Here is a 16,717-nt window from a genome sequence, read left to right on the forward strand (position 1 = left end):
GACACAGGGAGGGGGAAGGGTAAGCTGGGACTAAGTGAGAGAGTAGCATGGACATATATACACTACCAAATGTAAAACAGATAGCTAGTGGGAAGCAGCCACATAGCACAGGGAGATCAGCTCGGTGCTTTGTGACCAGCTAGAGGGGTGGAATAGGGAGGGTGGGACGGACACACAAGAGGGAGGGGATATGGGGATATATGAATACATATAGCTCATTCACTTTGTTATACAGCAGAAACTAACACACCATTGTAAAGCGATTATACTCCAATAAAGATGTTAAAAATAAATAAATAAGAATAAATGCGGGACTTTCCTGGTGGTCCAGTGGGTAAGACTCTGAGCTCCCAATGCAGGGGGCCCAGGTTCCATCCCTGGTTGGGGAACTATATCCCGCATGCATGCCGCAACTAAGAAGTCCGCATGCCGTAACTAAAAGATCCCGCATGCCACAACGAAGATCCCGCGTGCCGCAACTAAGATATGGCGCAGCCTAAATAAATAAATAAATAGTTTTTTAAAAAGAGTAAATGCATGTTCTAATGGCAAGAGGCAATATATGAGAAGAAATAAGGGTAATAATTTAGGAAGTGAATCCAAGGGTTAAAGGTGGAGTAATTACTGGAGATAATGAGTTCTCACCTATAACCTTGACTTTGGGAGGTTAAGATGGGTATGGAAAAAGAAAAGGTCATTGAAAGTGACCAGTTAACTGTCTACAAGTTTTGCTATGGTAACAAATATTCCTGAATTCTCAATGGCTTACAACAAGAAACACTGATTGCTTCCTTGTATTATATGAATCATTATTCACCTCTTGCTTCTTTCAATAATTTGATTCTGTCATTCCCGGTAAAATTTCAGTCTATCCAAGACCATTCTTGCAGTAGAGAGAAGACAGGGTTATATGAAGCAAATAAAAGCTTTGATTTCAGGTTGAAACATGCCACTCTACTCACACCAAACTGGCCCGGGAAATCAAAAGGCATAAATGGGCAAGGAAGTACAATCCTCTCAAAGGGAAGTAAGGGTTGCCTAAGTCAAGCAGCCAACCTGTTATCAAAGGGCAGACATGTATAATCTCACAGGGTGATAATTAATAGGTAATTATTACAATATATGATACTGCAGCTTCTGTCACAAATAATTTGTCCCTCCTCTGTTCACAATAAATAAAACTACTAATTTCAAATGAAATAGGGAATATTACTACAGAACATGAATACATCAAAATGATATAAAGAAGCTTTGATAAAACTACACATTATACCTAACAACTCAATAGCACATTAAAACGATTATATACCATGGCTAATGGGAATGTATTTTTAAAATATAAGGATGGTTCAACATATGGAAATCGTTCAATGTAAAACAGCATGTTAACAGAATGAAAGAAAAAGACAACATGATCATCTCTACTGATGCAGAAAAAGCAGTTGACAAATGTCAACAGTCTTATGATAACAACACTCAATCAACTAAAAATAGACAAAAATTCCTCAACATTAAGGACGTATAGTAACAGCCCATGGCTAACATCATACTCAACAGATTTTCCTCTAAGATCAGGAACAAGACAAGGATATCTGCTCTCACTGTTTCTAAAAACGAATTACTAGAAAGCCTAGCAGGAACACATAGGCAGAAAAAAATAAGTAAATAAACGGTATCCAAATAGAAAAAGGAAGCAAAATTATCTCTGTTGACAAACAACATGTTCTAGTATGTAGAAAACCCTGAAGGTTCTGCAAAATAAACCTGCTAGAAATAATGAAGGAATTCAGAAAAATTATGAGATAAAATCAACTGTGTTTCTATAAATTAAAAATGAACAATCAAGAAGGAAATTCAGGGGGGGTTCCCTGGTTCCCTGGTGGTCGAGTAGTTAGGATTTGGCGCTTTCACTGCTGTGGTCCGGGTTCAATCCCTGATCGGGAAACTGAGATCCCTCAAGCAGTGCTGTGTGGCACAAAAAACAACAAAAAACACTCCTTAAAAAAAAACAAGGAAATTCAGAAACAACTCTACTAACCATAACATCAAAGAAATAAGTAAAATACTTGGAATAAGCTGACATTTAAAGGGAAAGATTTGTACACGGTAAACTAAAAACACAGCTGAAAAATATTAGAAAGGACACAATGCAAAGATATCCCAAGTTCATTAATTGGTAGTCAATATTTTCTAGATGTAAATACTACCCAAAGCAATCAACAGAGTCAACCCAATCCCTAGTAAATCCCAATAGTGTCTCTTGAAGGAATAGATGAACACATCCTAAGAGTCACTGCCCTTGAGAAATGGTTTGTGATATTCCTCAAAATCAGGAAAAACCCTTCGGAAAGACTTATCAGCCAGGCTCTGTTGATACTTTCTGTCTCACATCCTAGAACATGCTGACCACTCCACTACATAGCTTGAAATGGTGATTTTGTATGCTGCAGGAAAATATTACAACATATGACGGAAACTGTTCTACATCAAAAATTTCTGTTACCCAGCAAACCCACACGACGGAGAGTCCACCTGAAGTTGTGCATTAACTAAGGGTGGCTCATCACAGCAGAGAAACTGGATAAAATTTCAGACCCTGGGACTAGGTATTTCAAAAACAAGTTTCAGAGGCAAAATCATGCCAACTTAGGAGAATATGAAATCAAGAAGAGTATACATTCCCCAGCTTGACAGAGCAGTACAAGAGCAAAACAAAATACAAGATTTGTAGGTCAGATATTATACGATGAAACCATGTGATCTACCCACAGGAGACAAACTAAAAGGCTGAAAGATGCATATTCATCCTTTGAGGGACTGCGGACTAGAAATAGGATCTCTCTGGGACTTACACTCTAACAATCTTTATACTCTATGGCTCTATGAGTTTGACATTTCTAGTTTCCATATATAACACCTTTCTTTTTTGTCACAATGTCATCATTTATGGCTGACATGTATTTTCTATATCCATTCATTTGCCAACAGGCATTTTAGTTCTTTCTACATCTTGGCTGTTTTGAATAATGCAATAATATTCATTGGAGTACAAATATTAACCTCACTATAATGATGTGATTTCATTTGGATATGTAGCCAGACGTGGGTGTCATAGACTGTGTGCCTGTTCTATGTTTATTTTATTAAGGAAACTCCATACTGTCTTCAATAAAAGCCCTAACACTTACATTCCCACCAACAAAGCACAAGGGTTCCCTGTTCTGTGTATTGTGCGTGCGTGTATGTGTGTGTGTGCGTGTGTATTTTCACACAGGTAGGGAGAGGACAGTAGAGGAACCAGCACTGACCTGGCAGCCAGAAAGTAGCAGCTACAGCTTCCCAAGGATGAGCCTCTGGGCTGCAGATCACTGTGGTGCTACTTGCCCTCTGATTCTTGGAAAAATCTTTCACTACATCAGAGAACTTAATGGCCCCTCTTCAGTTGTGTCCACAGACACATCCCTAGCAGAATATCCCTAACGAAAACCTTTTGCCATTCAAAGCTTAGTACTCATAATTTTCCTTCTGGACTCAAATGAACTTACAAACTCTCATGGGGTCCAACACAGTCTCCGTACAATCTGTATCAACTCATCCTACTATAAAATACGAGAAAACATTCTACTTCAATAAATCACGCCTGAGGGAAAACTACATATATTTTCCTTCACCAAGACCACAGACCAAACACTGTCATCTCCAAAAAACTATATATAAAAGAAAGATGTTTCCAATGGTGCACATGCCCCAGTGATAACCCCAAATCTCCCACGGAAACACTCCAAATTCTCTTCTGTATCTTTCACAGTGCATCTAAAACTTTCTTCATTTGGGACCCAAAATACTAAAAAATACCAAAGATGACTCACAACACGATCACTGAAATTTTCCCTGTATTACTCTAACAATCGCACAATGAGTCTACACCATCCAAAAGACCCAACAGAAGTCACCTGTGGTGTGGAGGCTGTAGGGCACCCTCTAGATGGATAGACTGAGGACGAGGCACCCATCCTCATGCACCCAAAGATCCCTGTGGGCTCAGCTCAGGCCATACTTCTCACAACACTGGAGAAAAATGTTTTTCTCTGCCTAAATCCACTGCCTTCATTCGTCCCCAGGTATAACCATGAAATATCCAAATAAACCAATGCATGGAAACCTCAGTCTCAGCAGCTATGTCCCAGGGAACCTGAGCTAAGACACTACGGCACCTCAAACCATGCAATGCACCCGCAACTACCCATAAACCCAATACCAGGTGCTCCAGCCAGAACTGACACATCCCTTGCCACAAACCCCTTGAGACCAAAGCGACAGCTGAACACACCATGCATGGGGCTCGTCTTGATGCTTGCCCTTGCGGCCATATCCAGCCTATGGAACCCTACAGGGCCCCCTTCAATTTCCCCATTTTTCCACCTCTCCTCATGCAAACACGGGCAAAGAGGGCTGAAAGGCACAAGTATCTGTCTGCAAAGGCATCGCAACAGGAATATTCACAAGAAACCATCCAAAGGACGCTGGGCGTTCAGTATGAAGGTCAAGAAGTTGACCCTCCTGGGAAAATTTACCAGCAACTGGGGACATTATGGACTTCAGTTACAAAGGCATCGGAATTCAGTGAGGAAGTCTCAAAGAGAGAGGGTCCCCAGGTCTCTTGTCTCCTGTTCTCCCAACTCACAGGTAATTGAAAGATTAATTAGGGCTTCCCTGGTGGCGCAGTGGTTGGGAATCCGCGAGCTCTTTGACAGGGACTTCCTTCATTCCCCTTAGGTTCTGGATTTATGCCCCCCACTTAGCACAGTGAAATCACTATTCTGGACTCTGAGCACATGAAATGCTTGAAGGCAAAGCTCCTGTCCAAGGTGGCGACTGGTCACTGGATGTGCAGAGACTGGAATACCTGGGGGCTACAGGGGAGCAGTGACACAGGAGACTAAACACAGGGACACCTCAGGACACTGCATGAGGACATCAGATTTGTAGGGCTTTTTCCAGCTCCCTACATCTTTTTGCTTTTGAGTAATTAAGTAGCCACATGGGGTAAGGATCAATTAAAGTCGAAATGTCCAGAACAAATATGGGAACCACCCTCATCACCTACCCTGTTCACCTGGTCTCTCCTTAGGGGAGATTACTCAGCCCATCCCACAGTCCTAGCTTCTAAACACATCCCCAGAGTGAGACGTTGCAGCCATCCTCAGAAGAAGAGGAAAACGTGTGCTCTTCAGTGACGTGAAAATGGGAAAGACTCCAAATAATCAACGGAGAAGGGCATTTCTCGTGAGGGTGATTGATGTAGGGACAATAAAACCATTAGTGTGACAAGAGATTGTCAGGAGGGGCTGGGGAGACCTCCCTGAGCCTAGACCTGAAGGAGGACAGAGGGCCTGACCCATGGTGACTTAAAGGGAGAAGGTAAGAAAGGAACTAAGATCTGAGACAGAAAAGGTTTTGGTGTTTGGGAACAAAGAAAAGGTGAATGTGACCGGGGCAGAGTGAACCATGAGAAAAGGTTAAGCTCCCAGGATGAGGCTGGAGACCCCGGCAGGGTCCTGAGGATGACACAGGGCTGTGTACCCACAGTGAGGAGTCAGGATTTTGTCCAGCGGACAAACGGTAGCCAGTGGAGGTCTGAGTGTAAGAACTGAGAATTAAAATTAGGGGCTTCCCTGGTGGCGCAGTGATTAAGAATCCGCCTGACAATGCAGGGGACACGGGTTCGAGCCCTGGTCCGGGAAGATCCCACATGCTGCCAAGCAACTAAGCCCGTGCGCCACAACTACTGAGCCCGCATGGCACAACTACTGAAGCCCATGTGCCTAGAGCCCATGCTCCACAACAAGAGAAGCCACCGCAATGAGAAGCCTGTGTGCACTGCAACTAAGAGTAGCCCCCGCTCACCACAACTAGAGAAAGCCCGCGAGCAGCAACAAAGACCCAACGCAGCCAAAAATAAATAAATAATGAAGTTATCTTCTGATACAAATAATTACTAAATGCACAAATCTTATAAACAGTTTTGCAATTGTCATCCTCATCTGTAAACCTAAGTAAACAAATTTTATATTTACTATATTCTAAAGCCACAAATCAGCATATCACAACTTAATCGTCCATATCGAGACAATTCACCATCCATCTGGATCCAGTTTCCCCAACACTACCTGCACTACTGTGCGTTTCCATTTCATTCTCTTTATCTTTCTCCCTCTTTCTATTTTGTCTCTGTTTTTCTTCCCCTCCACTCTGCTGGTGTTCTTGTTGCGGATCAGGATTTTTGGGCTCCTTTATCAATAGAAATTGCTAAGAGTCCAGACAAGAAATTCAGGCAAGGCTTTATTGGGACTCATGCAGCAACAAGTAACAGGATCCCTTGCTCGCTCCCAGGGTCAGGGGGCAAGTTTGTCCCTTATATGGAGTGAGGTAGGGGTGGGTCCAGGGGTCAGGCTGGAGCGGTGTGCAGGGTACACGCACAGTATCCTGTTTTTGCACCCAACACCTCAGAAGTGGCAAATGGGTTTTTAGTTTCTTTGTATATTGTTTATAATTTGCCCCAACTGTTCGTGCACACAGTTATTTTTAGTTCCTTCTACTTTCTTTGTATTCTGTTGCTCCAGATGTTTGTCCAGGTGTAAGCACTGCAGCAAAGGTTGCCAGGTCCCAGATCCCAAACTGTCTCATTCTTGCCCTCCTATATCGACCCTCACATGTGTCCAGTCCACTCTGCAACTTGTTTCCCCTCTTACGGCTCTTTCCCAAAACCTTTCTGATTACCCTAAATCTCTGGATATTCGTGCCTCTTTCTTCCCCCCATCTCTGCTCCCTCTCTGCCCTTGGGTTACACTCTTTCTATCCCTGTTATGCTCCCTTTGTCCCCACTCTCTAGCACCTCCAGGTGGCTATGCTTCTTTCCTGCTCGTTTTCTTCCTCTGCTCCTGAAATCTTTGTTTCTTCTATCTCTCCAGGCACCATGTTGCTCTGAAGGCCAAGGTTCCAACTCTTTTGTCTTCCGCCGCCACGCTGTGTGTTGCCTCTCCACTGTTATTCCCCTCCTGCCAATGATCCTAGGTCCCTCCCACTATGTTGCTCTCCAATCCCGCAGATCCTATTTTAATTACTTCTATATTTTATCACAGTGCAAGACTTTCAACGCTAAATTTATTTTATGTTACTATTCCTCTTCAAGATACTCAGCCATGGTTTACGTTCCCTTCGATTCGCCCTCATTCTTTTTTTTTTTTTGCGGTACGCGGGCCTCTCACTGCTGCGGCCTCTCCCGCTGCGGAGCACAGGCTCCGGACACGCAGGCCCAGCGGCCATGGCCCACGGGCCATGGCTCCCGGACCGGGGCACGAACCCGCGCTCCCTGCATCGGCAGGCGGACACTCAACCACTGCGCCACCAGGGAAGCCCCGCCCTCATTCTTTTCTCCTCAGTTTTTCTCCTTGTCTCTCAGTCACTGTGTCTCTGCTTCTCCTGATCCCCCTGCCCCACATATTTAGAGGGATGGAGAATAAACAAGATGCCCAGCTACTGGAAGAGACCATTTGGAATTTGGAACGGAAGAACACTGGGTGTCACACGTCTGGCCCACGTCACCTCCCCCTATGCGGGCTGAGGGGAAGGGCTGACTACGAAGGGGAGGCCGGGGGAGCACAAGGACCGGCCTGAGGAGACGCGAGGACAGAGGGACTGGGAGGGAGCGAGGGGGTCTCAGGAGAGAGCGGGCTCTCCAGAATCCCAGGGCCAGGGAGAGGACACGGCCTCGCCGGCAGCGGGAGAGAGCGAAGCTGCGGGCGCGCGAATCCACCTCGCAGAAGGGGACTTTACAAGGCGCAGGCGGAGGTAATGAAGGATTTTAAGCAGGAAAATGTCGCGAAAGGCTGTGTCTCGGTGGACCGAAGACCGAGAGTGCGAGGCTAGGGGGAGCGAATCCACCTGGCGGAAGAGGACTTCTCATTGCGGGGGGCGGGGGTACTGAAGGGTTTTATGAAGGAAAACGACGCGAAACGCGGTGTCTACGTGGAAGGCAGAAAAGCCACGAGAACAGGCAACCTCGCACCGATTTCAACCCAAATGAACAGATACCCAACCTGTAACAGCGTCTGGATTTACTCGGCCGGAGGGCCAGGCGCTGGGGTGTAAGGTTGATAGTCACTCCCAAGACCCTGAAGGCAGAATACGGGGAACAGCGCAGCACACACTTACAGCAAAGTAGAAATACTTCGTAGCGAGAGCTCCAACACGTGTACCCCGTTTCCGGTTCAGGAGGAAAATGCGTCCGGAGGGACTTCCGGGGGCGGGCTCTGGGCGGGCCGCTACTGGCTAGGGGCGGGGCGAGAGCCCAGCTCTGCGCAGAGAGAGCCGGGGGGAAGGGTCTGGGGTGGCGGGGCAAGTGAGAGCGCCGTGCTTCCCCTTTTCTTGTAACTGCTGACTTTAAGTAACTTTCTGGAACACTTTTAAGGTAAAAGCTTACAGATGTGTGGGCCACTGATGTGGGAAACTGAGATGTTTCCCTCCCAACAAGTTAAAAGTGGTTTCAATAAACAGCTGTTTTTGCCAGCAGGTTGCTCGCATGCCCCGCTCCTGAGACTCCAGCAATTCGGTGGTCGGGAACTTGGGTCTCCAAGTGGTAGCTGTGGCGCAGTAGTTTGATCTGGGAACATTTCCTGAAGTTGAATTAGTTTTAGGAAACAAGAGCTGGAATTCTCTCTTTATTACAAACCAGAATGAGAAATACAAAACCCTCCCTGGGGAGAATGGGCCATTTCACACTGACACCCTACAGAAGAGCTTTTCCTTTCTATTCCTAATTCAGCCAGGAAAACAAACCCAACACTCTGCTCAGTTCCACAGACTCGGGCAAAACTTGGGGTTTGAGGCTGGAGGACTAAGGCATATGATAATTTCCGTATCTAACCATTGTTTTAAAAAGAGTTTTTAAAAGGGTTTAAAATTTTAATTGTTATAAATTGCATTGTTCTTTCTTTTTTGCTAGTGTTTTATTTGCCTTTTAAAACCACATTTTATCCCGTTTTGAGAGGTACGTGACATACATCACTGTATGATTTTAAGGTGTACAGCATCATGTTCTGACTTACATGTATTGAAATAATTACTGCAATGTTTAGTAAGCATCCATCATCTCATATAGATACCATGAAAATAGGGAGCAACAGAAAAAATATTTTGCTTTCTATGAGAACTACATTATCCTTTGAGACACTTGCTCTATTCCACACTTGTGAAAATTATGTTTAACTATATACTAGAAAAACTTGTTTATGAAATTATACTTATGTACATAAAAACTAAGCAATGTAATCTCAGATGACTCTATGTTCATCATGAAGATAATTAGAATGTTTTACTTTGTATTTTTTGCAAGATGCAGTATAGTTTAGCTCTTCTCTTTGTTTATATTTTTGAAAGTTCTGACAAGTGTGGATAACAGAGGCTGTGAAATATTCTTCAGAAGACACTGGAATTTATTTCCATGTAAATAATAATTACATTGCAACATTTCTAAGGGCATTTAATAGGGAGGTATATTCTCCTTATATGAACCCTAGAGAAAGTAAAACTAGATTATCAAATATGCAATAAGTTCATTTCAACCCTCGGTATTTTGATAACAATATCTCTTAGATAACATCTGCTACAGAGTGCATTTTATCACATCCCTAACATGTGAAACATTTCATCCATAGAGACACTAGAATCCATTCAAATATGATGAATTTTAGATAGGGAAATTAACATTTTAAGTATTTCCAGGTACAATGATCAGAACGTCCTGGTGTATCACACATACGAATACAAGAAAATATATCACATTTTTATTATTTTATTTATTTATTTTTTTCTCTACGTGGGCCTCTCATTGTTGTGGCCTCTCCCGTTGCGGAGCACAGGCTCCGGACGCGCAGGCTCAGCGGTCATGGCTCACGGGCCCAGCCGCTCCGTGGCATGTGGGATCTTCCCAGACCGGGGCACGAACCCGTGTCCCCTGCATCGGCAGGTGGACTCTCAACCACTGCGCCACCTGGGAAGCCCTCAACTACACTTTTTTTGAACACAGACAACAATATGTCTCCCACAAGAAATGCACTCCAAAACTTTACACAGTAAAAAAAGCATAAAAAAATACACCATTTCAACACCATTCAAAATAGTGGCTAACATAATACAAAGTAAATTAAAGAGTAAATAATGTGTCAAGAATAAGGAAATCTATTTTATAATCATAAAGACAGAAATTCATCAGAATGACATGGCATTTCATTATAGCCACAAAAATATTCTGGAGAAAAGTTTGGAGACAACAACACAAGGATAAATAATCTACTTATAAGTTTTTCGAAGCCATCATGGATAGAAATTGTTAGATTCTCTAAAGCCCAAGAACCTACGGATGCACTGTTACCTTCTGGTATAAAGTACCTAGATGGAAGAAAACTGTGGTGGTGAAAGGAACATGATTCATTAGGATCATAAAAAATAATTAAATTTTATTAATTAAAACAAGAGACCTATGATACATTCTGAATAAAACAGTAGCAAAAGGCAATGACAGCAGTTAAATGTCAAATATACACATAGAATTCTGGGGCTTTATTTTTTTATACACTTATTTATTTTATTTATTTATCTTTGGCTGTGCTGGGTCTTCATTGCTGCATGCAGGCTTTCTCTAGTTGCAGCGAGTGGGGGCCACTCCTCGTTGCGGTGCGCAGGCTTCTCATTGTGGTGGCTTCTCTTGTTGCAGAGCATGGGCTCTAGGCATGTGAGCTTCAGTAGTTGTAGCACGTGGCCTCAGTAGTTGTGGCTCCCGGGCTCTAGAGCACAGGCTCAGCAGTTGTGGCACATGGGCTGCAGTTGCTCCGCGGCATGTGAGATCTTCCCAGTCCAGGGCTCGAACCCGTGTCCCCTGCATTGGCAGGTGGAGTCTTAACCACTGTGCCACCAGGGAAGCCCTAGAATTCTGGGACTTTTGATTAAATTTTCCTCTTGTGATAACTGCTCTCCCTTTAATTTCGAAGAATAAGACTAGTTTTTCATTAATCATAGATCTATACAACAGCTATTACCATGCAATGGAGGAAGTGACCAAATTTTCCCATGCATTCTGCCTACCACATAATCAGTCCCTGTTAACCTGTCACTCTCCTCCCATGAAAAGCCCATTCCCTTAACGTCCTGCCTGACCTATTCATGGTTAGTTAGTAAAGCATTCTGTCCTATAACCCACTATGACCTATCTACAAAAAGACACATGAGGCTTCCGTGGTGGCACAGTGGTTAAGAATCTGCCTGCCAATGCAGGGGACACGGGTTCGAGCCCTGGTCTGGGAAGATCCCACATGCTGCAGAGCAACTAAGCCCGTGAGCCACAACTACTGAGCCTGAGCGTCTGGAGCCTGTGCTCCGCAACGGGAGAGGCCGCGACAGTGAGAGGCCCCCGCTCGCCGCAACTGGAGAAAGCCCTCGCACAGAAACGAAGACCCAACACAGCCAAAAATTAATTAATTTTTTAAAAAGACACATGAATTAACATGATAAATCATGTCACAGTTTTACATTATTTTTTGTCCCCCCTTGTTGATAATTCAAACAATATTGCATTTGATAATTCAAGGTCCTTGTTTTCTCAGGAAACATGGATGTGACTGACCCACACCTAATCAAATTGGACCCCTCATTTTATAGATTCCTTCCCAGAGACTATCATGAAAGACCTGTAATGCAGGCATAAGGTCAAGACTTCAAACTTCAGGTTGAAAGGTTATAAATATAATGTAGTCTTTTCAAAAGAACTCCAATAATTACATATTTATACAGAGAAGATACTGGCATACTTCTACATATGTCCTTCTTCTGGTACTACAAACATCATGTCATACTTTTTAACGTATTGTCACTTGCAATGATTCTGCAGCATACAGTATCTCACATTAACCTTGGACAAATAAGACATTTATTCCTAGTATGGATTCTCTGATATGTTATCTGTTGTAAGAATCGCTCAAAAAATGTACCTAATTCAAAAAATTTACTTAATGTAAATTAAGTAAACTAAAATTTACTTAATGTAAATTAAAATCCTTACATTCGTAAGGATTCCCTCCCAATATGAATTCTTTGGTGGACCCTGAGGATGCACTGTTGGGTCAATTTCTTTCCATGTTCAGTAAATATCTATCGTTTCTGACCTGTATCAATGCTCACATTACAACAAAGGTGTGGATAGCTGATGAAAATTTTTACAACATTCATGACATTTGAAACGTTGCTCTTCAAAATACATTCTCTGTTTCAGAGCGTTGATCTTCAGGTACAAGCCTTAGCACACATACTGCTTTGTGTGCTTTCTCTCAAAGATATACATTGAGAAATCTAGTGCATTGTGAGGCCTGGATAAAGCCTCTGCTCATACATTTGAAGGGTTTCTTTTCAATGGACCGTCTGCAGTTAACTAATACTTGAAGTCAAGAAAAGGTTTCGTCACACTCATTTCATTTATAAGGTATCGCTCCAGTATGTCCCACCTTGTGATCTTTGGGTAAAAGCCTTGCCACACACATTACATTTGTGTCTTAACTACTGGATCGCTAGGGATGTCCCTAAAGTGTCAATTTTGAACGAAGACCTTTCCACATATATCACATTAATATGATTTCTCCTCTGTATTTATTACCTGATTTGTAGTACGGGTTGAGATCTCACGAAAGGCTTTCCAACACTCATTACCTTTTAGAGATTTTTCTGCATTATGAATTCTCAGATGAATTGCAAGGTCTGAATTTCAACTATAGACTTTGCCAAATTCATCACATTTATATTGAGTTGGCCAAAAAGTGCCTTCTGTTTTTAAGAAAAAATAAAAGACACATTTTTTTCATTTTCACCAAGAACTTTATTGAACAACATACACCCTTTTGTTCCACTACCTTCTGCCATTTTTCAGGAAACTTCATAATTCCAACTTCCCAAAGCTTTTCATCTTTTTGAGCAAAGAACTGTGCCAGTTGCCTTTTACAGTCTTCCAGGGAATTGAAATTTTTTCCATTAAGAGAATTTTGTAAAGACCGAAATAAACAGAAATCCATGGCGCCATGGTGAATATGGCAGATGAATTAGAACTTCCCAGCCAAGCTGTAACAGTTTTTGCCTGGTCATCAAAGAAACACGTGGTCTTGCGTTATCCTGATGGAAGATTATGCGTTTTCTGTTGACTAATTCCGGATGCTTTTCATGGAATGCTGCTTTCAGTTGGTCTAACTGGGAGCAGTACTTGTTGGAATTAATCGTTTGGTTTTCTGGAAGGAGCTCAAAATAGAGGACTTCCAATCGCACTGTAGACACATCATCTTCTTTGGATGAAGACTAGCTGTCCGTGTGGTTGGTGGTGGTGCACTTCACATGGCCCACGATCTCTTCCATTCCACATGATTGTACAGTATCCACTTTTTTTTTTTTTTTTTTTTGCGGTAGGCGGGCCTGTCACTGTTGTGGCCTCTCCCGTTGCAGAGCACAGGCTCCAGACGCGCAGGCTCAGCAGCCATGGCTTATGGGCCCAGCCGCTCCGCGGCATGTGGGATCTTCCTGGACCGGGGCACGAACCCGTGTCCCCTGCATTGGCAGGCGGACTCTCAACCACTGCGCCACCAGGGAAGCCCCCAGTATCCACTTTTCATCACCCATCACAATTTATTTTAAGAACAGAACTTTTTATTATGTTTAAGTAAAGAATCGCATGCAGATATACGGTCAAGGTTTTTTTTTTCCCTTAACTTATGTGGAACCCAAGCATCAAAGCAATTCATATAACCAAGCTGGTGCAAATGATTTTCAACGCTTGATTTGGATATTTTGAGTATGTCGGCTATCTCCCACGTGGTATACTGTTGATTGTTCTCAATTCATGTCTCAATTTGATCACTATCAACTTCAAATGGTCTACCTGACCGTGGAGCATCTACCCAGTGAGAAATCTCCAGCACGAAATTTCGCAAACCACTTTTGACACGTTCGATCAGTCACAGCACCTTCTCCATACACTGCACAAACCTTTTTTTGCATTTCGGTTGTGTTTTTACCTTTCTTGAAATAATGAAGAGTAATATGCTGAAAATTGTTGCTTTTTTCCTTCCATCTTCAATATTAAAATGGCTGCACAAAAATTCACCAATTTTTATGTCTTTTTTTAAAATGCACGCTGATATCGCAGCTGTCACATAAAATCTAACAAAATTGTTTGAATGAAGTTAAAGACAACTAAGTGCTCCTAGAGCCACCTTACGGAAAAAACTGAACCTTCTGGGCAACCCAATATAATTTCTGTCCTGTATGGATTCTCAGTGTTGAGTGAGGGCTGAGATGTGATTAAAGGTTTTGCCAAACTCATTACATTTGTATCAGCTCTCTCCGGTGTGAATTTTTTGATGACTTACAAGGTGTGATTTTTCACTAAAGACCATGGCACACTCATCACGTTTGTAAGGATTCTCTCCAGTATGAATTGTCTGGTGTCTTATAAGGTGTGCTTTTCGACTAAAGAACTTATCACACCCGATACACTTGTAAGGTTTCTCTCCCGTATGAATTCTCTGATGTCTTGTTAGGTTACTTTTTCGACTAAAGAGCTTGCCACACTTAATACACTTGTAAGGTTTCTCTCCAGTATGAGTTCCCTTATGACTTTTAAGGTGTGCTTTTCGACTAAAAAACTTACCACACTCAATACATTTATAAGGTTTCTCCCCAGTATGATTTCTCTGATATCTTGCAAGTAATGAATTTTGAGGAAAGACATTTTCACACACATCACATTTATGTAATTTCTCTTCTGTATGGAGAAACTGATGTCTGCCAGGTTTTGAGCTGTAATGAAAGATTTTCCCACACTCATTACATTTGTAAGGTTTCTCTCCAGTATGAACTCTCTGATGCTTTCCAAGGTTTGGCTTTTGAGAAAAGAACCTGCCACAGTCATTACATTTGTAAGGTTTCTCTCCAGTATGAATTCTCTGATGACTTTCAAGATTTGAATTTCGATTGAAGACCCTGCTACACACATTACATTTGTAAGACTTCTCTTCATTATGAACTCTCTGATGCTTTATAAGGTATGCCTTTTGATTAAAGAATTTGCCACACTCATTACATTTATAAGGTTTCTCCCCATTATGATTTCTCCGATATCTTGCAAGGAATGAATTTCGAATAAAGACATTTTCACATACATCACATTTATGTAATTTCTCTTCTGTATGGAGAAACTGATGTCTTCCAAGTTCTGAGCTGTAATGAAAGATTTTCCCACACTCATTACATTTGTAAGGTTCCTCTCCAGTATGAGTTCTCTGATGACTTGCAAGGTGTGAATTGTGAGTAAAGACTTTTTCACATACATCACATTTATGTACTTTCCCTCCTGTATGGAAGATCTGATGTCTTTTGAGGTATGATCCCTGAAGGAAGGTTTTGCCACACAGATTACATTTGTAAGATCCTTCCCTGTGTGCTTCCTGTTCTTGTGTCACTACTGAAGGATGCATAAAACCACTCGCATGTGTACTAGAAATGTTGGTTTGCACACTAGAAGAAGTTCCTTCAAGTGGTGAAAATGAGGCACTACTCCTGATATCCTTGTCCACTTGAATAAATTCATCAATCTTCTCTTCACTTTTAAATATATGCAGTTCAACCCAAAAGCTTAATGCCAGTCTATTTTCAACAGGCTTGATTCCTGCAACACTTCTAACATGTTCCTCTCCCTTCTCAGTGAGATTTTCGTTATAGGTTATAGGTATTTGGTTGTAATCACTTTCCTCATCTCTCTTCTGAGACACTAAGTCATACATATTTTCTTGAACATCGCTGAGGTAAAAATGTTTCATTTCATTCCTTTCATGTCTTTCTGACATCACGGTTTGGAATACTTCTCCTCTATCAGTATTTGCTTTCAGTTGTAATATCTTGATCACATGCATGTAAGAGATATCTACAAGATATAAAGAACCGTAAGTATCCCATTCATTACAATTCATGAATAAATGTTTCAGGTTAAATAAGCCATACTAAACCAAATAATACTTCTATCAAGCAAAGTTATGAACCTCACCAACCATGATATTACAATTTGAAGAAACACAATAGGAATGATTCTTTACTAAAGCTAAAGTCATCAGAGGTAATTCCAGTAATTTTATGGTGCACTTTTAAACAACCTATGACAAAAATACTCACATTGGAAAAACTGCTGTTAGCTACCAAAGTGTAGTTTTCACCCATGATGCCAACCAAAGCACATACCAATTATCAGTAAACATACTGGTAATCTTTACTCGAGGAGAAAAGGATATTAAACTATATGTGTGTGTGTGTGTGTGTGTGTGTGTGTGTGTGTGTGTGTGTGTGTGTACGTATATATATTTTCAGAATACTTATTATACATGAATAAATACTAAAGAACCAAAAATATATTGTAACAATAAATAAACCAAAACTAGCTTATCTAATGAATAATCTAAATGACTGCCACTTTAGAACTGGGAAACAAATATAACACAGAGAAAATGAAGAATTTGATAAATTTTTTTTTTTTTTTGACCAGGCCCATGTGGCATGCAGGATCATAGTTCCCCGACCAGGGATCAAACCAGTGCCCCCCGAATTGGGAACAAGATGTCTTAACTGCTAGACAACC

At 41.9% G+C, this 16,717-nt stretch overlaps 3 protein-coding genes across 11 annotated transcripts in view; all 3 read right to left on the minus strand.

Moving 5' to 3' along the window:
* LOC307178868 (uncharacterized protein) overlaps positions 1 to 8,180 on the minus strand; it is a 34,739-nt gene extending 26,559 nt beyond the window's left edge. Inside the window, exon 1 of the mRNA XM_079907511.1 lies at positions 8,100 to 8,180. The gene's annotated coding sequence lies outside the window, so the exon portion shown is untranslated. The remainder of the gene's footprint in view (positions 1 to 8,099) is intronic.
* Positions 1 to 16,717, minus strand: part of LOC307178866 (uncharacterized protein) — a 342,766-nt gene that overhangs the window by 146,746 nt on the left and 179,303 nt on the right. The window lies entirely within an intron of this gene.
* Positions 12,224 to 16,717, minus strand: part of LOC307178861 (uncharacterized protein) — a 389,700-nt gene continuing 385,206 nt past the window's right edge. For all 8 annotated transcript variants that reach the window (XM_079907478.1, XM_079907484.1, XM_079907481.1 and 5 more), the window contains one exon: positions 12,224 to 16,012. In XM_079907478.1, coding sequence (XP_079763604.1) covers positions 14,424 to 16,012 — 1,589 coding nt within the window. In that variant the 3' untranslated portion in view covers positions 12,224 to 14,423. The remainder of the gene's footprint in view (positions 16,013 to 16,717) is intronic.

Source organism: Stenella coeruleoalba (genome assembly GCF_951394435.1).
Source record: "Stenella coeruleoalba genome assembly, chromosome: 20".
Lineage (NCBI taxonomy): Eukaryota > Metazoa > Chordata > Mammalia > Artiodactyla > Delphinidae > Stenella > Stenella coeruleoalba.